The sequence below is a fragment of the Equus asinus genome, chromosome 3 (assembly GCF_041296235.1).
Source record: "Equus asinus isolate D_3611 breed Donkey chromosome 3, EquAss-T2T_v2, whole genome shotgun sequence".
Lineage (NCBI taxonomy): Eukaryota > Metazoa > Chordata > Mammalia > Perissodactyla > Equidae > Equus > Equus asinus.
Window position 1 is genome coordinate 4,253,769 of NC_091792.1, and position 25,587 is coordinate 4,279,355.

The following is a 25,587-nucleotide window of genomic DNA, read 5'->3' on the forward strand; positions in this document are numbered from 1 at the left end:
AATGTCACTTAAAAATCACATAGCTATCTGGGACAGATACACAGATGATAGACTAATAGCAATTTTTCATTTATACTATATTTTGAAGTTTTAAAAATAATAAATTCTAGAAAACACTTGAAAAATACATGAAAAGATCATCTGATATTTATCTTTTGCTTTAGAAACAATCCCTATGACTCTGGAGCCTCAGAGAAATTCTAGCTTGCTTAGACAAAATAATTTGTTTTTAATCTTGAAAATCTTTAATATTATTTTTATAGTAACAAAGAGACAAGGATGTGGTCTAAGGGCTACATAAATGAGACTTATGAGGCAGCCTGTCTCTGTCCCCAGACCTCCTCTTCCATGGCATTCGCAGAGTGCTGGGCGCTGACTGCTATTCAAATAAATTGTCATTACGATGATTTATTCTTATAGATGCCAATTAATGTGAAAATGTGGAAAGAGTAGAAAAATATAGAGTTCTAGTAACACCTATTAAGAGTTGAGATTTTAAAACAAAAATTGTAGAAGCAATTTATTTTGTCAAAGGATTCTTTACTCTTTATCTTATTTATTTTTATTTTGTCAAAAGGATTATTTTATTTTATTTTAATTTTTTTCAAAGATTGGCCCTGAGCTAACATCTGTTGCCAATCTTTTTCTTTTTCTTCTTCTCCCCAAAGCCCCCCAGTACATAGTTGTATATTCTAATTGTGGGTCCTCCTGGCTCTGCTATGTGGGACGCCCCCTCAGCATGGCCTGATAAGCGGTGCCATGTCTGTGCCCAGATCCTAACTGGTGAAACTCTGGGCCACTGAAGCAGAGCACAGGAACTTAACCACTCAGCCAAGGGGCCAGCCCCACAAAATTATTTTTAAAAGTCCCCACTTCTCCAGTATATCTGCAAAGTAGGTTTAATTGACAAATGCTCAGATATACATCTCTTTGTGTGGGGGGAGAATGAATCATGAAGCACCAATAAAATGTTAATTATACTTTTAAACTAACAAGATATATTCATAAGAATTACAAAACTTCTGTGTCCAATATAATTAGCCACAGAGGAAGAGGGCAACATTTCACGTTTTCAGGTAAGACTTAGCATCAAATCTGCCCTAAGTGCTTCAGCTGTTGGAAACAAGTCCAAATTATGGAAACAACAGCTTTCAGAATTGGGCACAGAGGATGCTCAAAGCTGGCCGAATTGGAAATGAGACATGGGTGCCTTTTTGTGGTATCTCTTAGAGACCTACAGATAAATTAGCACAGCCCCCTTTCTCATTTTTCAGGTGAAGCCACCTTGAGCCCAGAGAGGAAAAGAGTCTTTCAGAGGCTGCACAGGAGGTGGTGAACACAGAGCATCTCACTCCAGGACAGCGCTCTGAGAGTCTGTCAGAGAGTGGAGAGAGTGCCAGGGGACAGAGAAACAATTTACCTTCTTGTGGAATTTTGCATACTCATTTTCTTCCTTTCATGAATTCAACTGGCTTCTGCTCCCTGCCTGCAGGTGAACCTAGGTCTGAAACTCTCCAGGTGTGCTAACACTACTACAGATACTAGGTAACATTTATTGAGCACCTGTTATATTACGTTCTCTTTAGGTACCTTATCTAGTTAACGCTGCAAGGTCTGTATTTATATTTTGCACCTGAGCCTTAGAAAAGTTAAGTAACTTGTGCAAATGAGAACAAGGACTTGAAGCATTCCCTCTCTCTGACTACAGAGTCCATACTCTTTCCTCCGTACCACACTGCCTCCCACTTCTCACAGAAGGATGCTCAGCAGCCCTTCATAGACTGTGACGAGAGAAGGAGCTAGATTGGAGTTTAATGCCATGTTACTGCTCATGTAAGTCTTTTTTCCTAATACAATCTGAAGAATTGGAAGAGCATTACAAAAATGAGAAATATTCAGATTAGCAGTCAAGACAACCAATATTTAAAACAAAATAGTGTAAAAAAAATGTCACCACCAAGTTTATTGGCCAAGGCGAATCACCAATTTTGTCAATTTGAATGGATGGAAAAATTTCTAGCAGAAAATAAAATGTTTTCTTAAAATGGTTTAGTTGTCTTTCTTTTTTATAAGATAAAAATCTTATAAAATCTTTTTATTTTCTAGTTGTTATTTGCTGTATTTCTGATGGCTTAGAAATCAAATATCTTAACCATTTTCTGAAAACTATTTTCTAAGCATCAAAAGTATTTCTTTGGAAAAAGTGAAATTAATGTGAAAAAAATGTTTTCTGAAGATAATTTAAAGACAGGTGCTTTTTAAAAAGATTATGTCATTGTAAGCTCTCTTCTTACAAAAACAAATTCTAGAGATCCAAGACACATTTCATATGCTCTAAGAATAGAATTATTACTCTTTTTCCAACTGTGTTTTTACTGTCTAAATGACCTACCGTTTCAGTGAAGGGGATGCATTTTTTGTACTTTCTTTTCCTAAAGATGATTTAGCAAATATTACAAATGTTAGATAACGACTAGGATTAAGAGAAATTTCATACATAAACTTTTAGGTTAAGTTCCATGGAGTAGAAAAAACAATCTTAAACTACATTTTGCTGATACCTTCATAAAGGCGTGAACCATTCAGCTTCCCTAGTTTTATAGGAAACACTTTAAAATGCCACAAAGATGTACAACAAGACATAAAACTGCAAATATTAACTATTTCCTTGAAACATAATTTAAACTTGGTGACTAGGACAAGAAAATGTCACATTCCTTTCTCTTGCTAAGGAAATTGCATATTTCCTTTGCAAAAATAAAGAATATGCAGTCTTCATAAACATATATGTGACAGTTTTAAAGTTGTTTTGTTTCAGGTTAAAGGCTTCTATAAATTTTCATGATTGTCTCAGAGTTGAAAAAAGAAAAGAAGCCAAGAAGAAAAGGCAAAACATTAACCTTAGGCGTCTAAGTTTTGTTTTCACCAATGTTAAAGATATTTATGTTCTATCCACATTTTGTCCCTTCCATATATTACCTTAATTTACATACTTTTCAAATCCATCTTAGAATGAATACACTTTCTCATTTTTGCTTGTTTTCCTCCATGATCTGCAATGTTCTAAACAGAAAGTTAATCTTTTCTGTTTACCAGGATTTGCAAAGCAAATGGATGTGCATTTATTAAGATCTATTCTGTCTATAATGGTTGGGCTCCTTATGATTTCAGAATTCAACTCAGAGTGCGTGAATTTAAAATCCTCTGGGAAGACAAGCCGACGGGTCACAGGATTTCAAAGGGCCAGTCCCAAAGCTGTGGGGAAGACGGGAAATGCCTGGCTGGGCTCCCTGGTTCTGTGGACTGGCCCAGCTGGCGGCTCGTTCGCAGCCACCATGGCTTTCCTGGTCTCTGTAGGGTTCCAGACGGAGGAGCAGTCAGGACTGCTGGGGAGCACAGAACACCAGACCCACCAAAGCCAGAGGCTTTGTCCAACTGGTAAGTAGGCTGCAGGTGTAAACATGCACACGCACAAGGGTATGTCTACGTAAAGCTGTGGGGCTGGTTTTCTTTTACTTTTTTCTCCTCGTTATTAACAGTCCAGTAAAAGTGTACTACCAGAGCCTGGCAAGTTTACTTAACTCCTAATTTTGCTTAACAGGAAAAAGAGCTTGCTTCTGGATTCAGAAGATTCCAATAGATTCTCTCTATGATAATAAGTTTTTTTTTTTTTGCTGAGAAAGATGCATCCTGAGCTAACATCTGTTGCTAATCTTCCTTTTTCGGCTTGAGGAAGACTCGCCCTGAGCTAACCTCTGTGCCCACCTTCCTCTATTTTGTACGTGGGTAGCCGCCACAGCATGGCCGCCTCCTAGTGGTGTAGGTCTGCACCCAGGAACTGAACCTGGGCCACCAAAGCAGAGTGTGCTGAAATAACCACTAGGTCACGGGGCTACCCACTCTACAAGAATAACTTTTGTTAACAAAAGAAATAATACATATTACTTTCATCACAACAAGGATAAGCTAGAGGTCATTTTATTTATCACAATTAATGTTAAACACAGCATTCTGTCTATTCTATGTAAACTTATGAGAAAGATAGTTGTATCTCACATATAACTGACCAAAATAAAAGGGAAAATTTTCCAAGAGTTTCTGACTACATAATGCATCTTTAAAAATTAAACTAATTTTAACATTCTCATCATTTGCACCATAATTTCTCTCTATTTCAAAAGCATATGTAGTGGGGTTTGTTTTTGTTTTGTTGTTTTTTTGCTAAGGAAGATTCACCCTGAGCTAACATCTGTTGCCAACTCTCCTCTTTTTTTTGGCTTGAGGAAGACTAGCCCTGAGCTAACATCTGTGCCCATCTTCCTCTACTTTGTATGTGGGACACCTGCACAGCATGGCTAGGGAGTGGAGTATGCCCAAGCCTGGGATCTGAACCCATGACCCTGGGTCACCGAAGTGGAGCATGCAGAGCTTTAACCACTTTGCCATAGGTCGGGCCCATATGTAGTGTTTTTATAACCACATAATCTTTTTATTAACATTACTAAAATAATTTTGTGATTTTAATCCTCTCCAAATGATCAAAAATACTGTATTCCATAGAACTCACCTTTTGCCCATTTATCCCTGGAATTCCAGGTGCTCCAACAGAACCCTATGGAGACATATGATTAAATTAAATTGATATCATAATCACAAAATATTTCAATTCTAAAGGTAAACTGTATTAGTTATGTTAGCCATAACGTTACCTTGCTATAACATGTCTGGGAGGCTGTTTTTCAGACCTTATTCACTGTGTTCAAATATATAATACTGTAGGCAGATCCATCAACCTTTCCCAGAAACTATGGAGTTAAATTTAACCATGTTTCTAAATATCCACTTAACCCTAATATGATTTTAAAGAAATCCACACCATAAATTGAGATCCATAGCTATCAGAGGGCCACATGGCTCTAAGTTTGGGTGCTTTTAAGAAATAAATAGGCCTACCTCCATCTGGAAAAAGCCCAGCAGTAGCAGTACGTCTTGAATTTCATGAGTTTAAATGCCATAAAACAAAAGGTAATTAAAATAACCACCCTTTGTTCCACAGTTAGTCAAATAAGGGAGCCATGTTGTAAACTCGGATTTGCTGTATTTGAAGCATTTCCCCCTGGACTTTCGGGGAGTACATTTAAGCTACATGAGTGTGAATACGTCTTCCAAGGTAGATAGAAAAGACGTTACAAATGTTAAACACTGACTAGGAACAACACAACTTGGGTACACAAAATATTAAGGTAAGTGCGTGTGCGCGGGCGCGCACTCAGACGTGCACATGCGCACTGGGGTGACTCCGAATGCTCGGACGTAGGCGGGGTGGGCTGAGAACAAGAGAGCCGATTGCTACCTGGGAAAATCGGTGACATTTAACTGGACACAGAAATATAAACAAATTTTTCAAATAGTGATGTCATTTCCCTTGGTACACTTCCTTCTTAGGCTCTGGAGAAACTATTTTTAAATAGAAAGTGCTTATTCTTAGTCTAGCACTGGAAAACATATTTTTCTTAATAGATGGATGATATTAAATTTCTTTAATAATCATGGAAAAAGTTTTAAAAAATTAGTAATTGTAAATTTAAAACTGCTCTAAAAAGTAAAATCTATTAAAAATATAGTCATTATATGCAAAACAACTTGAGACGGCCAGTTCCTCAGTGCTCTATGGTTATATCGAGTGGGTCATTAAAGGACTTCCTGAAGCCCGAGGCAGTAATTTTACCCCAGTTGCATGTGGATTAGAGTAGCTTTACAATTTCACACCAAGCTTAATAGAGACATTATTGCGAAGGACAAAGTGTTCCTACACTCAAGTTGTCTCACAACCTATTGGCTTTTGCTTGGTTTGTAGGATCAAGTTTCAACAGATGCCACATGCCCAGTGCTTGGGGGATAAGAAGTCTCTATCTTTGATGGATTCCAAAGATAAAGAATAATCACTTTTCCACCTGTTGTAATACAATTGTTTTCTTTAATTTTCTGTGGGTTAAATACCCCCTTCCTCACAGTGGGGTGGGAAGTGTAATGGGGAATAGGAACTTAGTGACATTTGGTTGGCAAAGGGCCATCTACCTGCTATTGATATATTTACTACTATGGTATTGACCCAGTTTTAGAACTGCTGGATCCTCTCCATCAGAAGGCAATGATCAATTCTGATGACTGTGGAAAACGTTGAAATGAGAGTCAGGAAGCCACTTTTCAGGCTACCTCAGCAGAGGAAAACGCTCATGGGCCACTGGAATACAGCCACCAAGCAACAAGTCCATCTTTTGTTCCAGCCAGTTTTATGGTCATGTGTTAATCAAACATTTGAGCCAGGCCATGCACTCAACTTGCAATGCCAAATGACCCTCCACATTCTGAGTTTTGTCACAATGTTTTACCAGTTTTTAAATTAAAAATTCAATAACCTACAAATTTGGCAGACAACTTAAAAATAGAGTCTGCTCTGGATTTATTGGATTTTCTATAATGGAGTTGATTAGAAATCTAATGGCCCACATTATAGGATTATATTTTTAGGAAGCAGATTGCACAAACCAGACCTCTTCAGCAAGGCTTACAGTAGCTAATTCTACTCGCCTCTCCTGCTGGCCATCAGGCCATGGAGGAAAATTACTTCCACAGTGTGTTTATACTTTACCTTTTGTCCTGGAGGCCCCAGAGGACCCTAAACAAAGAAAAACAATCCAGTTAACATAATATTGTAACCATTTAAAGTTAAATGACCAATTAAAACTGTCCTATCCTGCAGGGTTCTCCTCGCTGTGCTGAAATATGCTGATGTTTTGTACATCAAGGAAAATGAAAATTTTCTGTTGGAAGTACACAAAGGGTCTTTTCTTCTCTCTTGTTCTTTTTTGAAGAACATTAAGCATATGCAGTAGGATTCTGATTTTTCCTTTAAAACAATAAAGAATCTTTGCTGTTCCAGTGCATCTGTTTCTTCAAATACCTGCAAATCTATCATCATATCAGTCTCATTTGGAAGGCTGGAGATGTTGCTGCTAGAAGCACTTAAAATGCAATGCAGTTCCCAGCAAACGGACACATTCTGTGACTTCTGTACCTGAAAAACTTCAGTCAGCGGATTGGTAGAGGAAATAATTGAACAGCATTACAAAGAAACATGTTTTGCTCTATTCTTCCTCTTATGAAATGTGGCCAATTGACCTGCACAAAAACTTGTTTACAAAGTATCGGACGCCAAGGTCAGTTGTGGCATCTAGTGTGTACCAGAAAAGGGAACAAAAGATGATGTCAGCTGTTGCTTAAACTATGATACTCGGGGGTGGGGGGGGGGGGGAAGTGGAATATAATATTCAGGAATATGAATGGGAATATTTATACGTAAAATGGAAATGTGGCAGTTCTGAGATTGAGCAGTTTTTCAAGCACAAAGTCAGTGGTGGGATTCTGTTTGCTTTATTTAGAATAAGGTACAGCTTTGGAATGGTGGAAAAGAGCACAAAGATACAGGTATAATTCTGACTATTCATGTATATTTTTAAATAAGAATATTAAGAACTTTTCTTCTGATTCTTTCAAAAATACTTTTAATTTTAGTAAATTTTAACAAAGTTATAGATACTCTATCATTTCCTGTAAAAAGTTCTTTATTCCGTTACACTTAACTACAACTAGCTTATTTTCCGTGTGTGACATTTCAGTTAATCAGCACCAGACATTCACCCTCTGTAACGTTAAATAAAGCACTAGAGTGGTCATTAGAGGAAGAACTGGCCATGCATAATTTTTTAATGAAAAATAAACAGTGTTTAGGGACATTCAGAGAATCTGTTCCTCATAAATTATTCTGTAATCCTCAGGGGAAGACTAACAATTTCTTCATATAATCAGCTTTAGGTTCTTGTAGGCGCACTGGGCAATACCACCTTTATAGATTCCTTTCTGATTTACTCAACCCACCAACTTCTTAACGACCTCGTTATCTGACACATCTGTGTGGTCAGACACACTCCCTACTCATCTCACTCCTTCTATTTAAAATTCTCCTTGTTTTAGATTTTGCAGAGAAAACAGAGGCTAGCAGGTGAAAATTCCCCCAATTTCATGTCTCTCATCAATTCCAACCCACATGGACTTCCTTCCTCCGTCAGAAGAAGAGGCTCTCCTCGTGTCCAGGGAAAGTGCTTCCAGTAGACTGGAATCCATCCTCGCCTCCGCCCTCAGGGGCCTTTCCCAGTTAATTATCCCTGCACCATATCAGAGCCTGCTGCTCTCTACTAGTCCCTTCCCCTCAGCACATAAACATGTTCGATCATTTCCTCACTTGGGTAAATTGTTTGGTAAGTGAATGTGAAGCTAAGTAAAGGCAGAGTTTGAAAGTCGCAGTGATAGGAGATCTGAGAGTGAAGACAAGACTTGGGTTCTATCATTGTCTATGATTCCATTTTTCCAAGCATCTCTTGAGTATTTCACTTCTTAAAATGTTGATGTTAGAAAGGAAATTATATAACGAAAAGTACATTAATTCAATGTTTAGACTGAGAAGGTACATGCTCAATTCAAAAAGATTTGTTTCCCATTATAAACGTAACTTTGCCCCTTGAAAAAATACTGTGCACTAAAATTGGATATTTCATCGCACTGATGTATAACCCTGGAAGGGAATACTTTGTTCAAAAAGAAGGGCAAATTGTTTTTTCCATTTTATTTATTTATTTAATTTTAATTTTAATTTTTGTTTTTATAGCAGAAGGGCACATTTTAAATCAAGTGTTTTAGCTAGAGACTAACATATCTGGTATTTTCTAATTTGGTCTTTGTTGCATGATTACATTAAATCAGAGATTTAGAAAGACTACTCATAATTCTGAAATCCATAAAATTATATTAATTGTATATTTCAACATGCTATTTAATGAAAGTCAAAGGATAGCTATAAGGAAAATAAAATTTTTTCTTCACTGTTAGGAATGACTGCTATTTTTGCTAACCTCCAAAAATATAAGCAGTTTTTAAGATATAACATTAATTTTGAATTGTTAATAAATGTCTTGTGGATTATTCATAACAATGTTGCCGAGGATATATTCTTAGCTACCAAAAAATGTGCATATATTTCTTTGATCTCAATGGAAGCAAAAATGGTAGTAGGCCAAGGATACTGTCATCCCTTACCAGGAGGAGACTGGGAATATAGCAGCATTGTATACAAGGTACAGACACATTCGAGTAAGTACACACACACACACACACACACACACACACACATGCACACCTACACACACCAAATAGCTATTTTATTGATCAAGATTTTGCTTATATGTATCTGTTTTGAGTATCCTTAGATTAACAACGCCATTATATAACTGTGATACTGTGGACATTAAATTTAAGTTTACAACTGAAGGCTTCACTGCTCAAAAATTGATTTTGAACTTAGGGTATGTTGCTACCAGTTGGTTAAGGTGTCTACGTTTGATTAATTTTGTGGTTTCTAATACAAACATAAATTTATAAAGCGATGGGCAAACACCATAGAACCATTTACTAGCGTATCTGATCTTTCCTAAAGTTATTTACATTTTCAGCCTGCTCAAAAGTCCTTATGAATAATGACTTGGATGAAGGATGTCCTAAGTCCATTATTTATTTGTCAAACTAGTGCTTCCTGGTGTTCCTAAAATTAAAGTCCATTTTTCTAGTGTTCTAAGATTTCTGAAATAATTCCATTGCTGTTATCCTCATGACTTACTAAGTTTGGATCAAATAGTTTTTCAAACCAAAGAATTGATCTTTTTAGTCATTCTTATTAATCAATGACTTATTCCTTTCTTAGACATTTTCTTGGTGGACACCTTTATATTTGCATATACTTTGTCCACCAATTAAAATGGGAATAATCTGCTCTCTTTTATTTTTCAAAATAATTTCTTGGTACGCCTCTAGATTAAAAAGTGCATAACACATAGCATCTTGACATATTAAGCCACATTTAACTCCAGAAGGGTTAAACTATAATTTGAACCTTAAAATACTGTGTGCTCATTTCAATGTAGGTTCTGAGTGATGTAAAATGTATGAACTTTCTCACTGAAGGATTTTGCATAATGGACAGAACTTTATTCAAAAGATAAAAACCAAATGAGCCCTTGAAAAATTCTAAGTGTGGAGTAACAATATCAGTTATCTGCAGATAAACTTTTATACCAAGTTTTCTTGATCTTTCAGAAAAGACCATGGAGAGCTATGCAAGGTTAAGTTAAAAACTGTTAACAAGTAAGAAATTACATAGTGCACTGATTTCTTTCCTATTTTCCCCAACCCTGCTAGATTCCATTTCTAAAGATCATGTAAAATATTAAGTAGAACATGATGAGCAAGTAAGTGAAAGAAATATGATAGTCCCCATTGATGACTGCCTTTACCAAAAGCATGTACTCAGGCCTGAGGGGGACCCTTCGCTCCTCCTGCCCCACGTCCAGATAGCTCCTCAAGAACATCCCTCAAGTCCAGCCTCTTCTTCAGCTGCATTGCAATGTTCAAACCCTCTTCTCTCCCACCCAGCTAGTGTGACACCCACCTAAGGGCTACTCTGCTTTTAGTTTCTTTCTGTTCTTTCTGCACAGTGCTGCCTGAGGGAGCTCCCTAAAAGGATAATGGGTTCATCCCTTCCTCTGTTGAAAGATCCTTCAATGACTTTCCAGAGCTTTTGGGAAAGTCCAGGCTTTTGTAACAGCTGCAGTTCACCCATAAGCCACACTTTCACAACTCTGCACCTCTGCACCTCGAGCTCTCTGTTCCTACAACGGGCTTTTTCCTCTCGTATTCTCTCCTTCACCCATTCCATAATTCAGAGCTCAGCACCCCCACCCATGGGGTAAGCTCCCCTTCTTTTGTTCTCCAAAGCACCCCTATGATAGCCTTTTACAGAATGTACCAACAATAGTGTAATTATCTGGTTACCTCTTTCTCTGCTCTAAGTATCTTTTGTCATGCACAGTACCCGGTAGATAGTAATTGCTCAGCAAATCCTTTCGAGTTCATTCATTCATTCATCCACTTAACAGCTTTTGAGTGTCAGGCTAGGCTCTGGGATACAGCAGTGAACAAAATGAGTAAAAATGCATGCCCCCCAGACTTCACATTCTAGTGAATGGAGAAAGACAGTAAACAAATAAACAAGTCCAGTACAAAGTTGCAGTCAGGTGGTAAGTGCTAAAGTAAACATGGGGATATGGCTTGGGAGAAGCAGATGTGGTAGTATTTTAAACTAGGGGGGCAGGGAAGGTCTCAGTGATAAGGTCACTCCTGGACATAGCTCTGCAAGAGGTCAGGGAGAGAGCCATGCATACGGGAGGGGGAGGAATGTTCCAGGCAAGAGAACAGCAAGTACAAAGGCCAAGAGGTGAGTGTATGCTAAGAGTGTTCAAGAACACCGAGGAGGCTACAGGTAGCTAGCAGAGATGGGGATCCGGATGGGGAACCAAGAGGGTGCCTGTGTGGCCTTGCAAGTGCTTGTAAGCACAAGGGTATTTACTTAGATTGTGATAAATATTATAAGAATAAATAAATGAATACACAAAGTAAATCAAGTTTTTCTCATACCTTAGACAAAGTGTCTCAAGACAGGAGTGACAAGATTTTTCAAGCTTGTGTTTGTTAGAGTCATTCTAACAGCCTCTAGATTACCTCTAAGAGCAAGAGTGAGTGGAGGAATTCAGTTCCTGGCTTCTATTAAAACAGCAAAGCAAAAATCACCTTAGTCACAGTCTCATCAGCAGTAAGAGTGCTGTGGCTGTGGATGTAGGTCTAAGGTCTCTAATGCCCTTCAGAAAGCCATTAGGCAAACAGTAGGTAGAATTATCAACCCAAGTTAATCTTCAGAGCAGGCAGTTAAGAAATGGATGTTTCTATAAACATTATGCATTGGCTGTGCTTTCCGGTTTGTAAAACTAAAAAAAAAATTTGTAATTTAAAAAAGGCTCTTGCTTGATAGATCACGGAATGGAAAAAAATTAATGAATTTTTCTGACACTACCGATGTTAGCACAGATTTGATTGAGGTATTAATTGCTTAAACAGGATACAGAGTTTCTAAATAATGTCCTTTAGCATGCCTCTTGGGAGGTGTTTTAAGGCAAGGTCTGGTTGCCTGCTATTAGGAAATGATGTTCTGTGTGAGCAGCGGGCGGACACAGTTCCTGTTCCGTCCCTGATGGCTAACAGTAAAACCTGAAGCTCTGAAAGCTGCTGGTCATTTCTGGATACAAGAATATACAACTGGCTTCTGTAAGAAAAAAGCACAGGGAACAAAAAAGAGGTGGTCCGTCTGTGAAGGGGAGGATAAAAGCACCAAATTATTAAGCCATTTAAAATTATTTCCCCTTTAAGAATTTTCCCATGATTCAATAAAAGTTAGGCAAAATGAAGAAAATACGTTTTAAAGTCTGGTTTCATAGCGAAGAATGATAACATGCATAATCTCACTAATGGAGTCATAAAATGTTACTTTCAGATTTTCCTAAGGGTCTGGTGCAACAGACTTTAATTATAACTTTTTGAAAGATACTAATCTGGTCAAATACATCACAAGATCAGAAAATAGGTAGACTTGTTTTATAAAGAGTAAGAGCAAATTTGAAGTAAAAAACAGAAATTTGTCTTACTTAAGAGAGATTCATTTAAGATCTCCTTATATAAAATTCCAAGTTCTGCTTGGATGTTTGATGAGCGAAGGTCAAGAAGCATAAACTCTAGCCACCATTATATGTATGTCTGGAGTGTAATTCAAACAAGGTTTTACAAGATTCAGATTTCATAGCTTCGGTGTGTGGAAATGCCAAACTAGAAAGAACTGGGAAATGTTTAGAACATGAGAGAGTGTGCTGAAGTGTTTTCAGTGTAAAGGCCCATGATTTGGTTGAACTGGGTTTGGAGGAACACAGCATAAACAAGAGCAGGACGGTGCTGAGACCCGGGAGCCTCGTCTCTTGTTTCGAGTCTTTCGTGGACTCTGTCGTCAGTCACACTTCATCATTTCTATTTTCCCAAGCAGTCTCCTGTTAGTCTTCGTGTGAAGTTCTTAATCATTCTTCAAGACTCAGTGGTCATAACTCACTTCCTCTGTGAGCCTTCTCCGCTGCCCCCAGACAGAGCTTGTCTTTATCTTCTGTGTTTCTCTAGCACATTTTAACTGGCTGTATTTTAATATATTTACATATTTATAAAATCTACTTGACTAGGCAGCAAATTCTTCAGCCCATATATTTTACATCCTCAGCACTCAGGTCATTGCCTAGCAAATCAATAATTACTGACTAAACTGAAACAATGAATTAATATAAAAATTGTTAAATTACATTCCTCAGATCTCCTCCATTATTTTACTGTCCAAACGATCACAACTACATCACTGGAAAGAGTTCCCAGCTTTGAGGCAGTTGTTTCAGTTGAAGTAGCTGGGATTTTTGTTTCAATAATATCATCCCATAGTTTCTATTTCAGGAAGTTCCTCCAAAACAGGTCTCATTTAGAGACTGTCAATAAGATGACATGTCATTATATTAATTCATGAATGTTTGATGAAAAAAATTTTAAAAGGAGTAATTATTTTTTTAAAGAATACATGCTTTCTGACTTCTCTATCTCATGTGCTGACTTTTTGGGGACAATATTAAACCAGGATGATTTATTTATTGGTATTTCTCGAAATCATGATGCTGGGACCTGTTAAAGGGAGGTCTCTTAAAGCTCAGGAAATTAAAGAAGTAATACATTTTTCTCACCACTTGACAAAACCAGGACCCAAGACTAAATATTGAGCATTAACTACCACCAGCAGATTAAAGACAGATCTAGGTATTTGAGAATCTACATTCTGATTAGGTCCCAAAACAGACTCTTATCACCTCTCACCAGATATCCAGGGCTGAAATTAGCTTACTCCGTTCCTTTAAATATTTAATAAATTCTCATTGCTGAACCTAAAATGGAAATGACCCGGAAAGAAAGAAAAATTAACAGGCTTCCTCTGCCCTCTGTGATTAAGCATGCCTCCCTGGTGCACCATAAAGGAAACAAATTTATGGTTCACAAAAGCCTTTCGCCCTACACTACACCCAGTAAAAAATATTTCTATTGAGTAAAGTGTAAGTGCTCTTCCTATCTTAAATCAACAAGGCTGAGAAACAATAGCTGCTAAAATTTAAATATCCCACGGTCGGCAGAAGGAGGACTTAAATTTAGGACTATACTATATACTCATCTACTATTCAGATCTGTTTTCTATCTAGACCAGCAATGTCCATCAGAACTTTCTGGAATGATAGCAATGGTCTCTATTGCCCTATCCAGTATGGTAGCCACTAACCACATAAGGCTACTGAGCACTTGAAATGTGGCTAGTGCCACTGTTAGGAACTGGGTTTTAAATTTTATTTAATCTTAATTTAAATTTAAATAGCCACGTGTGGCTAGCAGCGGCTGTATTGGAAAGTGCAGATCTAGCAGATGGAGAGTGGAAAACACAGAAGACTGCAATCAGGTGAACTGGCTTCTAGCCTAGTTCTGCCGCTGACTACTTTGTGACCTTGGTCAAGATTTGTGTTCACTCTAATGTTGTTTCTTTATCCGTGAAGTGATAAACTAGGTCATTCCTAAGACTTCTTCTAGATCTTTTATACTCTATACTTTAAAAATAGCCACAAAATGTGACTAGAAATTGACCCAGTTACTTTTTCACTGTCCTCATGAAAATCAGTCATTTAATTACAGCATGCATATTCAGGAACACAAATATATGCCAAATAATCTATAATACATGGATGAACATAAGATGGAGGAGAAAAAGCAGTTCTGTACTAATTCTGTTGGATTTATCCTGCCTAATCCTACTCCTGGTGTGCAATGACATTTGTTGGGAGAAAAATATAAATCTGATTCCTTTGTATAAGTACCTGATTTATTGATTCTTTGATTCATATCATTCAGTCATTCAGCTTATTGAACACAGTATCAAGCACAATTATTATATGATGTGATAAATGCTGTGGAGAAGGGGAGAAGACAGCTTCTAATTCAGCTTGGGAGAGTGGGAATGTGTGTGAGTGATTGTGTGTGTGTGTGTGTGTGAAGTTGTCTCAAAGGAGGTGGCCAAAGCGGATGTCTGTGTCTTTAAGAATCCTTTCGGACGCATGGACTCTGTGCTGCCCTTAGACCTGGGCAAGAGTGCTCTTGCTTTGGGACCCACGCTTTAGAGAGCCTTTCTCTAGCTTCACTCCTCTCCTTGCATGGCAGCCCACCCCTAACCGTAGACTATGCTTTGGGTACTAGGGACTCTGGAATTCTCTGCCCCAACGACTGGCACTCACTTCAAGGATTGTGAGCTGCTTCTTTCTCAGGTCTGTTCTTCTGAAGGTGAACCACACCACTGGTGTGCACAAGAATAAACCAGAGGTGGGTATTTTGAGGGGTGTGGAGTTTGATCTTCTCCCAGAATGGCTACATGGGAGCGCTCGAGTCTCATAAAGTTGAGGGATGGAGGTAGGTGTGGGAGAGAAAAGGAGCGGGCCAGGGCCAGGGCCCGGGGCTGGGGTACAAATGCTCTCCCCACGCCAACACATTCTGGCGTGGCCCTCCAAGGAGTGCAACAATTTTCATTTGAATTTACCAAGTCACTATGCAGATATAAATGTGAGGGTTATAGGATAGAACATATTTACTTATCAGTTAATTAGTTTGGTTTATGCCTTTTAAATATTTAGACACTTGTATAAGGGCTTCCATTTACACTCTTGCCCTAAAATTTGTACATTTGTCCTTAATCTGCAGACATAAGGCACAGGACTTACATGGAGCCAATTTTGTTTTCACAAGTTTCTTCTTAATCAAATGAAAAGATGTGAGAATTTGGTAAAAGAGATTAATTATAATTTCATTAATATCCTCATACAAGAGTGACATTTTGCATCAGTTTACCTACAGTAGGTTGGATTCTAAAGTTAAAAGAAATGACAATTAGAGAAGTTGATTATAGGTTTGCAGAGGAAAGGCAGTTTTTAAGGCTCCCATCCATTAGAACTTAATATATGGCTGTTGCTCATTGTACCTAATTATTTACAGAATACATAGGCATGTGTATATAACACGGACGAACGGCTATATAATATGTGCCTGTGCATTTATCATGAAAACATGGTTGGATGCCAGGACTCAGAGCTGGAAGTGGACTCAGATCTCATTTAGTTTCATCACTTTTACATATGAGGAATCTAAGGCTTAGATATCTCAACTGTCCAATGTGACATGGCTTATCAGAACTTTAACTGGGGCTAGTGGAAGATTGTTAAAAACAGAGCAGATTCACAGCCTAGAGGTGGTTAAGAAAAACAAAATGAGATTGGGAAGGATACAGTCATCTCTTCAGCCTTTAAACTATCTTTTATACTTAGGTTACCTGATTGTGCTCTGAAATCACTATTGAAAATGCGCCCTCAAATGTCAACTTCCTGTTTCTCAGAGACCGAACCAGCTTCACAGGAAAGCTGAGTGTTCCTCTCTGTCACCACACTAAAGTGACTTTGGGACGCCTCCATAGAAGTCCACGCACACAGGAATCCAGAGTGGCTTCCCTTGAGCTGAGCAACTGGATGGGGCAGTGGCTTAGCACCAGAAGGAGAAGGCATTGCTTGTCTACTTTCTCTAGGTCCATTTGGAAAACCAAGCATTACAGGCCCTGCACAAAAGCACAAGGAGGTGGGAGGGGCTCTGTCGACATGGGATTACGCCTACTTCACCGGACCACCAGAAGACGGGAGGATGATAAAGCATTCAAACTGTTGCTAGGGCGGCCCAGCAGGCAGCGTGCACTGTTGAAGTGCGCGTAGTTTTACCAGACAAGATTGTAGTGTTAAAATCCAGTCTAATAACTAAATATCCTACCACAATTTTGGTCCATTTTTGCTATTTGTGATTTGAAGGTTTGCAGTTTTGCTCTTTGCTGGATTAAAATTACGAAGAGAACCCTGCTGTTGTCTCTGATGTCTGCCATCCTGCGCATCAAGACAGTTGGCAGAGAAAAGTACAATTAAGGAAAACGATGAGTTTCACCAGAGCTGTAGGATAGCAAGGCATTAGAACCAAATATATTTAAAGTAGACCCTCATATATTGGTTATTTCAGTTTTATTTTAAATGAAGCAGAAGCAATTATTTATGCTTGTTATTAGCTAACATAAAACGCATTATATTCACTTGACCCAAATGTACTAAATGTGTTTGCAGGCAAAATTAAAATAAACTGAAAATATCTATAGCCTCTTTGGACACAAGTCCAAATTTCACCTTGAGGAGCAATAACAGCACAGCTTTTCTGAGTTTCGAACTCTCAGACCCACCAGGGCCCATGAACAACATTTTAAGTACTCATAATTCAGAAAGAAATGAATGGAGATGCTATTTGAGGGGCCGGAGAGGAATGAAGAGAGTTTCAGAGCAGGGAAAGTGGTTTGGTCTGCAAGACCTTGGATGCAGACACTTTGGACCAAAAAATAATTTCCAGGAAACTGGGACTAGTTGGCATATTAAATATACATATATATACACACACACACACACATATATATATATATATCTCATCTATCTTTTATGCTTTTGAGAATTTCTACTACATTTGTCAGAGAAAGAAACAGTAAGAATATCAAAAGGAAAGATACCTTCAGAAACACTATTTTAATGACTACTTAAACTTCTGAAGAACTGAAGAACAAAGATGAGTTGTGCTGGGATTCAGACCTTTAGCATGTCCAATGTGGTCACGCCTTGGTTTGATTGTTTGGTCTAGTTTTATGACCTAGAGTGGTTCTCGCCTTATTTAGATGGAGTCCAACTTATTTTAGCTCAAAAGTCTGTCTTTAAAAAAATCTCATCCTGAACTTCTCAGAAAACCTGCAGGTCATGTTTACAGAATAGACGCACAGCAGGACTAAATGCATGTGGACCTGCCTAAGCTCTGGGTCTTTTTTATTCTATCTGACGCTGTTAATCTTCACATGATTAATTTTGCAATATAAGATATATACCCCGGATTATGAAAACTAATTCCCCACCTGACAGGTTCATAAACAGTTTTGTAAGAGCTAATTTTAGACTGTTCCTAGTTTTTTCATTTCATCATCAGAGACATTTTAAATTTTAAAAAATTCTCCAGTGCCTCTCAAGACCCTCATTGTGAGCAAACACGGCACAAACCAACGGATGCAGTGGGTTTTGCATACCATGCAAAAGATGAGAGCAGTGGTGTTATTATCTTTCCTTGTTTTAACTGGTGGATGAGAAGGTGCGTGTTATGAAAAATGGATAATGTAAGATGATGAGACATGTAGGAGAGGGCCAAAAACAATGATGAGAACAAACAGGACAAAAGGCATAAGCTGCATTGTCAACAGTGGTATTTGACACACCATAACTTAATGGACGGCTCTCATCACACTGCTCTAGCCCCTGGGTTTCAGAGTGGCCTTTCTGTATGCCAGCTTACGTCACGACACATTTGTTTTAATAGCCATACTTCTCATTTATGGAACTCTTTGTCGTTCATAAAGCATTTTCATAGTATTGTTATTTCACTTGCTTCTCACCATAACCTAGTGAGACAGGTAGAATAGGAATCATTGCCTACATTTTATAGATCAAAAAAGGATTAAAAAGGATCACAGACTATTGTGACACACTCATAAGTAGTTCTGAGGTCGGAACTATTGGTACAATGTACACTTCTCCCTACAGGCTTCAAGTCAACACACACACACACATAATATTTAAAACAAAAAAGAAAAATTCTAAGGAAATTTTTCTCCTCATGAAAGCCACTATTATATTTCTAGTATTCTCTTCTCCCTTTGAGATGTATTAAAATATACAGGTGCTACTTAAGTTAACAAACAAAAATAGTAGTTTTTAAAAATGATAGTTTTTAAAACATAGAAACATTTCACTTTAAGCAAACATAAGATATAAAAATTCAGTTTGCTGGGAAGAAGAATTAGGGGATTATATTGCTTTACAAAAGGACTCCGAATAGGCTTGCTTTAAATAGCAAAATTCCCCAGCACATTTAAGTTATGTTGATTTATGAAAATCTGATTCATATAGAACTTTACAGGAATACATCTGGTATAGAAATCCACGCTCACCTGTAATTTACTCTAGAGGGAACAAATCAGTGATAATAATAATAACATACTCATATAGTTCCTCATTACATATTTTAAAGCACTTTCTCCTAATTTATTGCATGTGTCTCTGGCAACCTTGTAAGGGAGGCAGAGGAGTATTATTATCCTTTCTTTACAGATGAGAAATTGAGAGGTTAAGTGACTTGCCCAAGGTCAGACAGACTATTCATTCATTTACTGCTATTTGAGTGATGTCGTTTTAACGGGTAGTCAAGGAAGTAAGGTTCTTCCTCTTAATTCTTTTTTCAACCAGCTGTGAAGGCTATTAAGACAGAGGTGGATGAGCTCACAATATAATGTTGTACGAAAGAAGCCAGACAGAAACGTGTACATACTGCATGATTCTATTAACACAAAATTCAAATGCAGGCTAAATGGGTCTATACTGGCAGAAGTCAGAATAGTGGTGAACTTTGGGAAGAGGAGGATGGTGACTGGGGGGTGCAGGGGGTTTTCCAGAATATGATCACGGTTCTATTTCATGATCAGGTTTGCGGTTCATGGTTACGTTCACAGTGAAAAGTCACTGAGATGACACTTACGATTTGTCTACTTCCTTTTATATATATTATAAAAGTTTTCTTTCAGAAAAGGATTTTGCTTATTTAAAACCAGTACAGTGCACTTTAGAAGATCATTACTTTACACATATCCTTTGAACATTTGTGATTTCACTTAAGTCTCTTAGCTGCACTTTTTAAACAAGGATATGAATTAAATCTGAAGGGTTAAATAGAAAAGAAAAAGTTTATAGAGAACGTATGCAGCATCATCTTCATCTGAAAAGGTGCTACATGAACTGGGAAATCAGAGCCACTTAGGGCTGGGTGGGAATTTATATCCAATGACATTGAACTAGGAATTGCAGGGAAATGGGATGAAATTAATATTCACGTAGTATATTCTAGAGAGTATACATGAATTTAAGGAAGATAAGATAATTCTTAAAGTATTCATTTTTATCTCAGACCTTGTATACTAGGATGCTGCACAGGGCATCGGGGCAGAAAGCCACTGGCAATGACGAAAGCCCGAGCAGGCTGTGCGAACCTGGAGGCGAAGGAGGGCTCCTGAGCATCCCAAGCACCTTCAAGGGAAGAATTATGGGAGGAACCTGTTTTGACCATTATCCAGGATAGAAACTACAGGTGCATTCAACTGCTTAAAGCAATTTCAAAATTTATATTGTCGTTTTCCAAGAATCCTTCCCCTCCTGTGACCCTGTGACCCTGAGAGCTAATTCTGAACTTGTACGCAGAGTTGCCACTGATGACAAATGTTTTGTTTAATTATACAGGTGGTCTTCTGTTGTTGTTTTTCTTCCAGTTTCTTCTTCTTAAAAAGAATCCATTACAGTCCCCCCTCCCCAAAATTATCTACATCAAATATCTATCTTGATTTTATAGGTCAGCAACAGAGAATTTCCAGGCAGTGGGTCAGATTCCATCCCAGCCTGCTTCCATTTCACCAGTGATGTTTCGAAGGCAGCTACACTACAGCTAGGACCACAGCCTTGTGAGTTTCCCCCAGGAGGGCTGTTGAAGGCATCCCGTGCAGGAAGAAGACTTTGACCTTTAACCCATTCACACATTTGTTCTAATTCCTGATCAACTATGGTGTTCCTGTGCATTAGTTTCACTAGGACCTCTATTTTTTAAAAATACACTTTATACCCTGAACACCTGCATGCCGCATGTCACATTATGTCGAATGGACATGATGAAGCTTGTGTTCACTGCATCCAGGACGAGCGTGAGACATAGCTGTCCTCTGGAATTTGGGTTATTGGAACATCACCCTGGGCTCCCCAAGATTGCTCATGTCATAAAATAGGTCAGAAAAGCTGCTCCAGAGACGGAGGAAGAGACAGGGAGAGGTAGGTTGAAGGATTCTACTCCTCAGGGCTCAGCAAGCTGCACCAACTCTTCCTTCACTGGCAAAGGATAAATCGTGTGGAACTTGGACCTGCATGTCCATGGGCAAGTCCATGTGGAATCATTTCATGATCTTTTTTAATGACAGAGACCAAGAACACACAACTGTTTCTCTCTGAGTGGAGTCCTTCAACAAAAGAAAAACTTGAATCACTGAGGAAGGTTTGCTACACTGATTGACAGTCGGTCACACCTGGTTCCTTTGAAAACTCATTTCTGTTTAAGCTAATAGGCAGACACCTGAATTTAATCTCCCTTATAGCAGAGCTACTTAAAGCAAATTCTCTCCTCTGACCTTCCTCAGCGTCTCTCTGTCTCTCCCCCGACCAGGACTCTCCCTCTCTTTTTCTCCTGTGTCAGTTCTGTAGACGTGTTGTCTTGTCATCCTTACCATGTAATGGCTAGGCCATACTACTTTTTAACTTTCACTAATTTCCACTCTTCCTGTTATAGGTCATATCACAGATACACTTGTTACACATAATCTTGACCACAGTTTTGCACAACTTGGCCCTCCACTATTTTTAGTATAGAAATGATAAATTGAGATACTTGCCATCAAGCCTTGTTCTCCTGGTTTCCCTGGTTCACCCTTGAGAAAGAACAGTGATAATTTTATTACCGCTATAAACATTAAAAACCAATTTCAATCTCTTTTTTCTTTTTCACAATATCCACTGGGGTTCATGAATGTCAAATATATACTTTTCAGGCTAAGCAAATGAATGCAAACACAATGCAATTAAAAGAGAGCCAATATTCTTTCTTTAAATGCATTTTATAAACATTTTGGGATTTAATAACATGAGTCTAGATTACGGCAGAGATTTAAGAATTACGCCAAGGATGTATTCTAAATAAAACTGTGCCAACACCTTGATCTCAGACTTCTAGCCTCCAGAACTGTGAGGCAAAGAATTTCCGCTGTTTAAGCACAGCAAAACAAAACAAAACACCAAACTAGTAGGCATGATTCAAATCAATAAATGGTCCCAGAAAAATATTTAATTGTAATTACAGTAACGTTTTATTTATTATGTCGTTTATGAGGACATAAAGATGATGACATAGTCCACTCAGTGAGAATTCAGAACTTCCATATATAGGACACAGAGACCACTGCTCTTAGTGCAGAAATGAGGTAATAAAACGAGCATGGATTGATTTTGAATTTTGGTCCTCCTGGAGTAATGATAGCTAAAGTAAGACATTTTAATAACATTGACGGGGAAAGTTCTGGCATCTTATACTACTATCATCATTTCCTAATACTCAGATTCATACAGAATTCATTGTCGTGTTCTATTGTCATATTATTATAAAGACAGTCATTGGCTATAGATATTTTTCGGAAAAAGAGTGCTTGTAATGCCAATATATATAGATGTTGCTGGACTTTAAAATTAAGTATTTTTTAATAAAATCTTTTTCTAGTGGTTATGATAGTATATACAAGTAAACTCTGAGACTATAAATCCAGTCCAAATTATATTTGTGGAATTAAAAAGATATTCATGAACCTTTGTGTAAAAAGCTCCATTTCTTACTTAAATAAACTATATTCATTTAAAAGATGACATAATATTTGGATGGTTTACAGTTTGTCATACCTTAACCTTTATCTCTGTTTCTTAAAAGTAATTTATAGCTTGAATTTTCTGTAGAGGATACAATGTCCACTGGTCTAACTTTTTACCATCAAAATGGCTTTAACTACTCTTCTTATTTGAAGAGACACTCATTATATCTCTGTTGGTAACAAACAATCAATTTGAGAGCTTTAACTATCCCTAAAGCTGGGCTCTGTCTTTTGGGGTATTATCCTGAGAAAAGGCAAAATTAGAAGAAAGTTTTAGGAAGAAACCACTACCTTTGATGGTTCCGTGAAAGCAATCCTAACAACCAGCAGATCATATGTTGAAAGTCAACTCCTAATTTCATATGATATGTTTACAGCAGCTTTCAGAAGGGGAAATGGGACTTACAAGAAGCTTGTGTCAGAAGTGTTTTAAAGTACCCTTATTCTTACAGAGTGAGTCACTCAAAAAATATATATGAATATAAAAATGAAATACATGAAAACATTAAGGACTATGGCTGATTTTTATATTTTTCTTGTTGTTTGTCATTAAATGCCAAATTTTCTCCTTTGTGGATAAATATTTTCACTATTACTTTATTTTGTTTGTTTGGTTAGGAAGATTGGCTCTGAGCTAACACCTGTTGCCAATCTTCCTCTTTTTGTTTGAAGAGGAGTGGCCCTGAGCTAACATCTGTGCCAGCCTTCCTCTATTTTGTATGTGGGTCACTGCCACAGCATGGCTTGGTGAGTGCTGTAGGTCTGTGCCCATGATCTGAACCTGCGGACCAGGGCCACCAAAGTGGAGCACGCCGAACTTAACCACTACGCCACTGGGTCGGCCCTCTCATTATTACTTTTATACTACAAAAACACTAATGAAAATAATTTAAGTTAAAACAATACATTAAATAAATAAATAATTTGCTTCAGCAATAAACCTGAACTTCAAGTGCTAAAGTCATAATATAGGTATAAAATTTTTTACCATTTTCCATGTATTTCTGAAAATTGCTGGGTTGCCTCTACCAAACCTAACCATTTATGGACTCTCCTGTACTTCTCTATCACTGACACCTGACCCATCTTAATGACTAAATGTTTAGATCTAAGTATCAAGATCGGTTTTAAGTCATTTCTATCAACAAGCTTCACATCCAAGGACAAATGATATTCAAACCACATCCACTGATGTCCTACCCGTGAATCTTACTGTTTTATTAGCAATTTTTTTGTCAAGTTATTACAGGGGATTAAATATTAGGAGGATGTACCTCCTTTACTTTCCATACATCATGCAGGACTTGGTTGTCTGTTATTGATCCTTTGGAAAATGTTGTCACTTTAGTTTTCATTATCATTTTGTTATCATTATAATTTTCACGCTAGTCTTCCATTAAGCGGAAGGCACTGGTGCTCGCTCCGTCAGGCGCCCCAGGCACAGACGTCTCGGGCCTCACCTGGAAGCCAGCTCAGTCACAGTCTTCCGTCTCTCTGTGGTTTGCGTGGATGCCCCGTGGACTGAGCGGTAAAGCAGGATCCTGCTGGCAGTGCCTCTCTGCCTGGGGACTTTCCCATCATGCCACTTCCCTGAGCCCACTCCACTCACTTGACCCCCCAACCCTGCAGCCCCCACCCCACCCCACTCCATCCCAATTCCCAGTCCATAAACGGAACAAAACCTGTGAGAACAACTGATCCAAAAAGCAACTCACGGGCACTCCTGGCATTCCACGGGGGCCGTCTTTCCCAGTGTCCCCAGGAGGCCCTCTTGGGCCTGGAGGGCCTGGAGGTCCTGGAGGGCCAGCCTGCCCTTGGTCACCCTACAGTGGAGAGGGGAAGAGACCAACAATGACCACAAAAGATAAAGACTCAGGTCTTCTTTTCAACACCTTAAATTTGTATTATCTAATCCACATTTAAACTATGAAGAGAACCAGAACAACCAGAAACACAGAGCCTGTAGGCAATTTGCCTGCCAGCAGGGAGCCAATAAATATTCATGCTGGCTGAGGCGGCTCTTGGAAACCATGTATGTGATCACTACACTCAGAGCTGGAGTAAACATTTTGCCTCCCTTCACCTACGACAATGCTGCCTCAGTGATGTTCACCTTGTTTAATAAATGGCTGCATTTGTAGTCGGACAAATGTGTTTAATTTTTCATAACCTATAAAATTAAATGTACAAGGCTGTTGTCCAACTGTCTAATAATTTATAAATCACCAAAGCCAGAGAGCTTAGAAACTGGATCTGTTACTGGGTATAATTTAAACTTTCTTTTTTTTTAATTAAGAAAAAAATAGGTTTTCCATATCTTCTTATTTTGGTACTTTCACAGACATTTCAAACAAATGCAGCTCACTAAACATAACTGTATTCTAGGATATTTCCAAATAAACACCCCCCTCCCCACCCCCACGCCCGCCCCACCCCTGAGAGGTAAATGGTAAAGCAACAGTACACAGAGTAATAACGGAACGAACAGAAGACATCCGACTCAAGCAAGAACGAGCACTACCTTAATCAGGCGGCGTTTAATGAGCTGCTGATCAGCAGAGAGAAACCCATGATTGATTTTAGGAAACACCATCTGATCAGTCAGGTGAGGTCAAAGGTTGAAGTTCAGAGATGAGAGAGTTGAAGAATAGACATCAGAAGGCCCCAAGAAAGAAATAGAGATATACACATTAGACTTATAATGACCATTTATCAAAATAGAACTGGTACTTGTGTCTGACGTCAGACCCTCTGGCTCTCCTGAAAGAAACAGAACCCTGAAATGGGATGGTGAGACCAGATTTTTAGTTAGAAGTGAGGCTTTTTTGTATCCCATCATTTTGCTGTGGGCGTTGGGCGTTTTA

The 25,587-nt window shown here is 38.3% G+C and overlaps 1 protein-coding gene across 1 annotated transcript in view; it reads right to left on the bottom strand.

Annotated features, from left to right (window-relative positions):
* LOC106829786 (collagen alpha-1(XXV) chain) overlaps nt 1-25,316 on the bottom strand; it is a 122,289-nt gene extending 96,973 nt beyond the window's left edge. Inside the window, exons 1-5 of the mRNA XM_070506455.1 lie at nt 25,245-25,316; nt 24,439-24,546; nt 21,701-21,736; nt 6,653-6,679; nt 4,568-4,612 (exon numbers count right to left, since the gene is read on the bottom strand). Of these exons, the coding sequence (XP_070362556.1) occupies nt 4,568-4,612; nt 6,653-6,679; nt 21,701-21,736; nt 24,439-24,546; nt 25,245-25,316 (288 nt within the window). The remainder of the gene's footprint in view (nt 1-4,567; nt 4,613-6,652; nt 6,680-21,700; nt 21,737-24,438; nt 24,547-25,244) is intronic.
* Nucleotides 25,317-25,587: the final 271 nt, after the last annotated feature.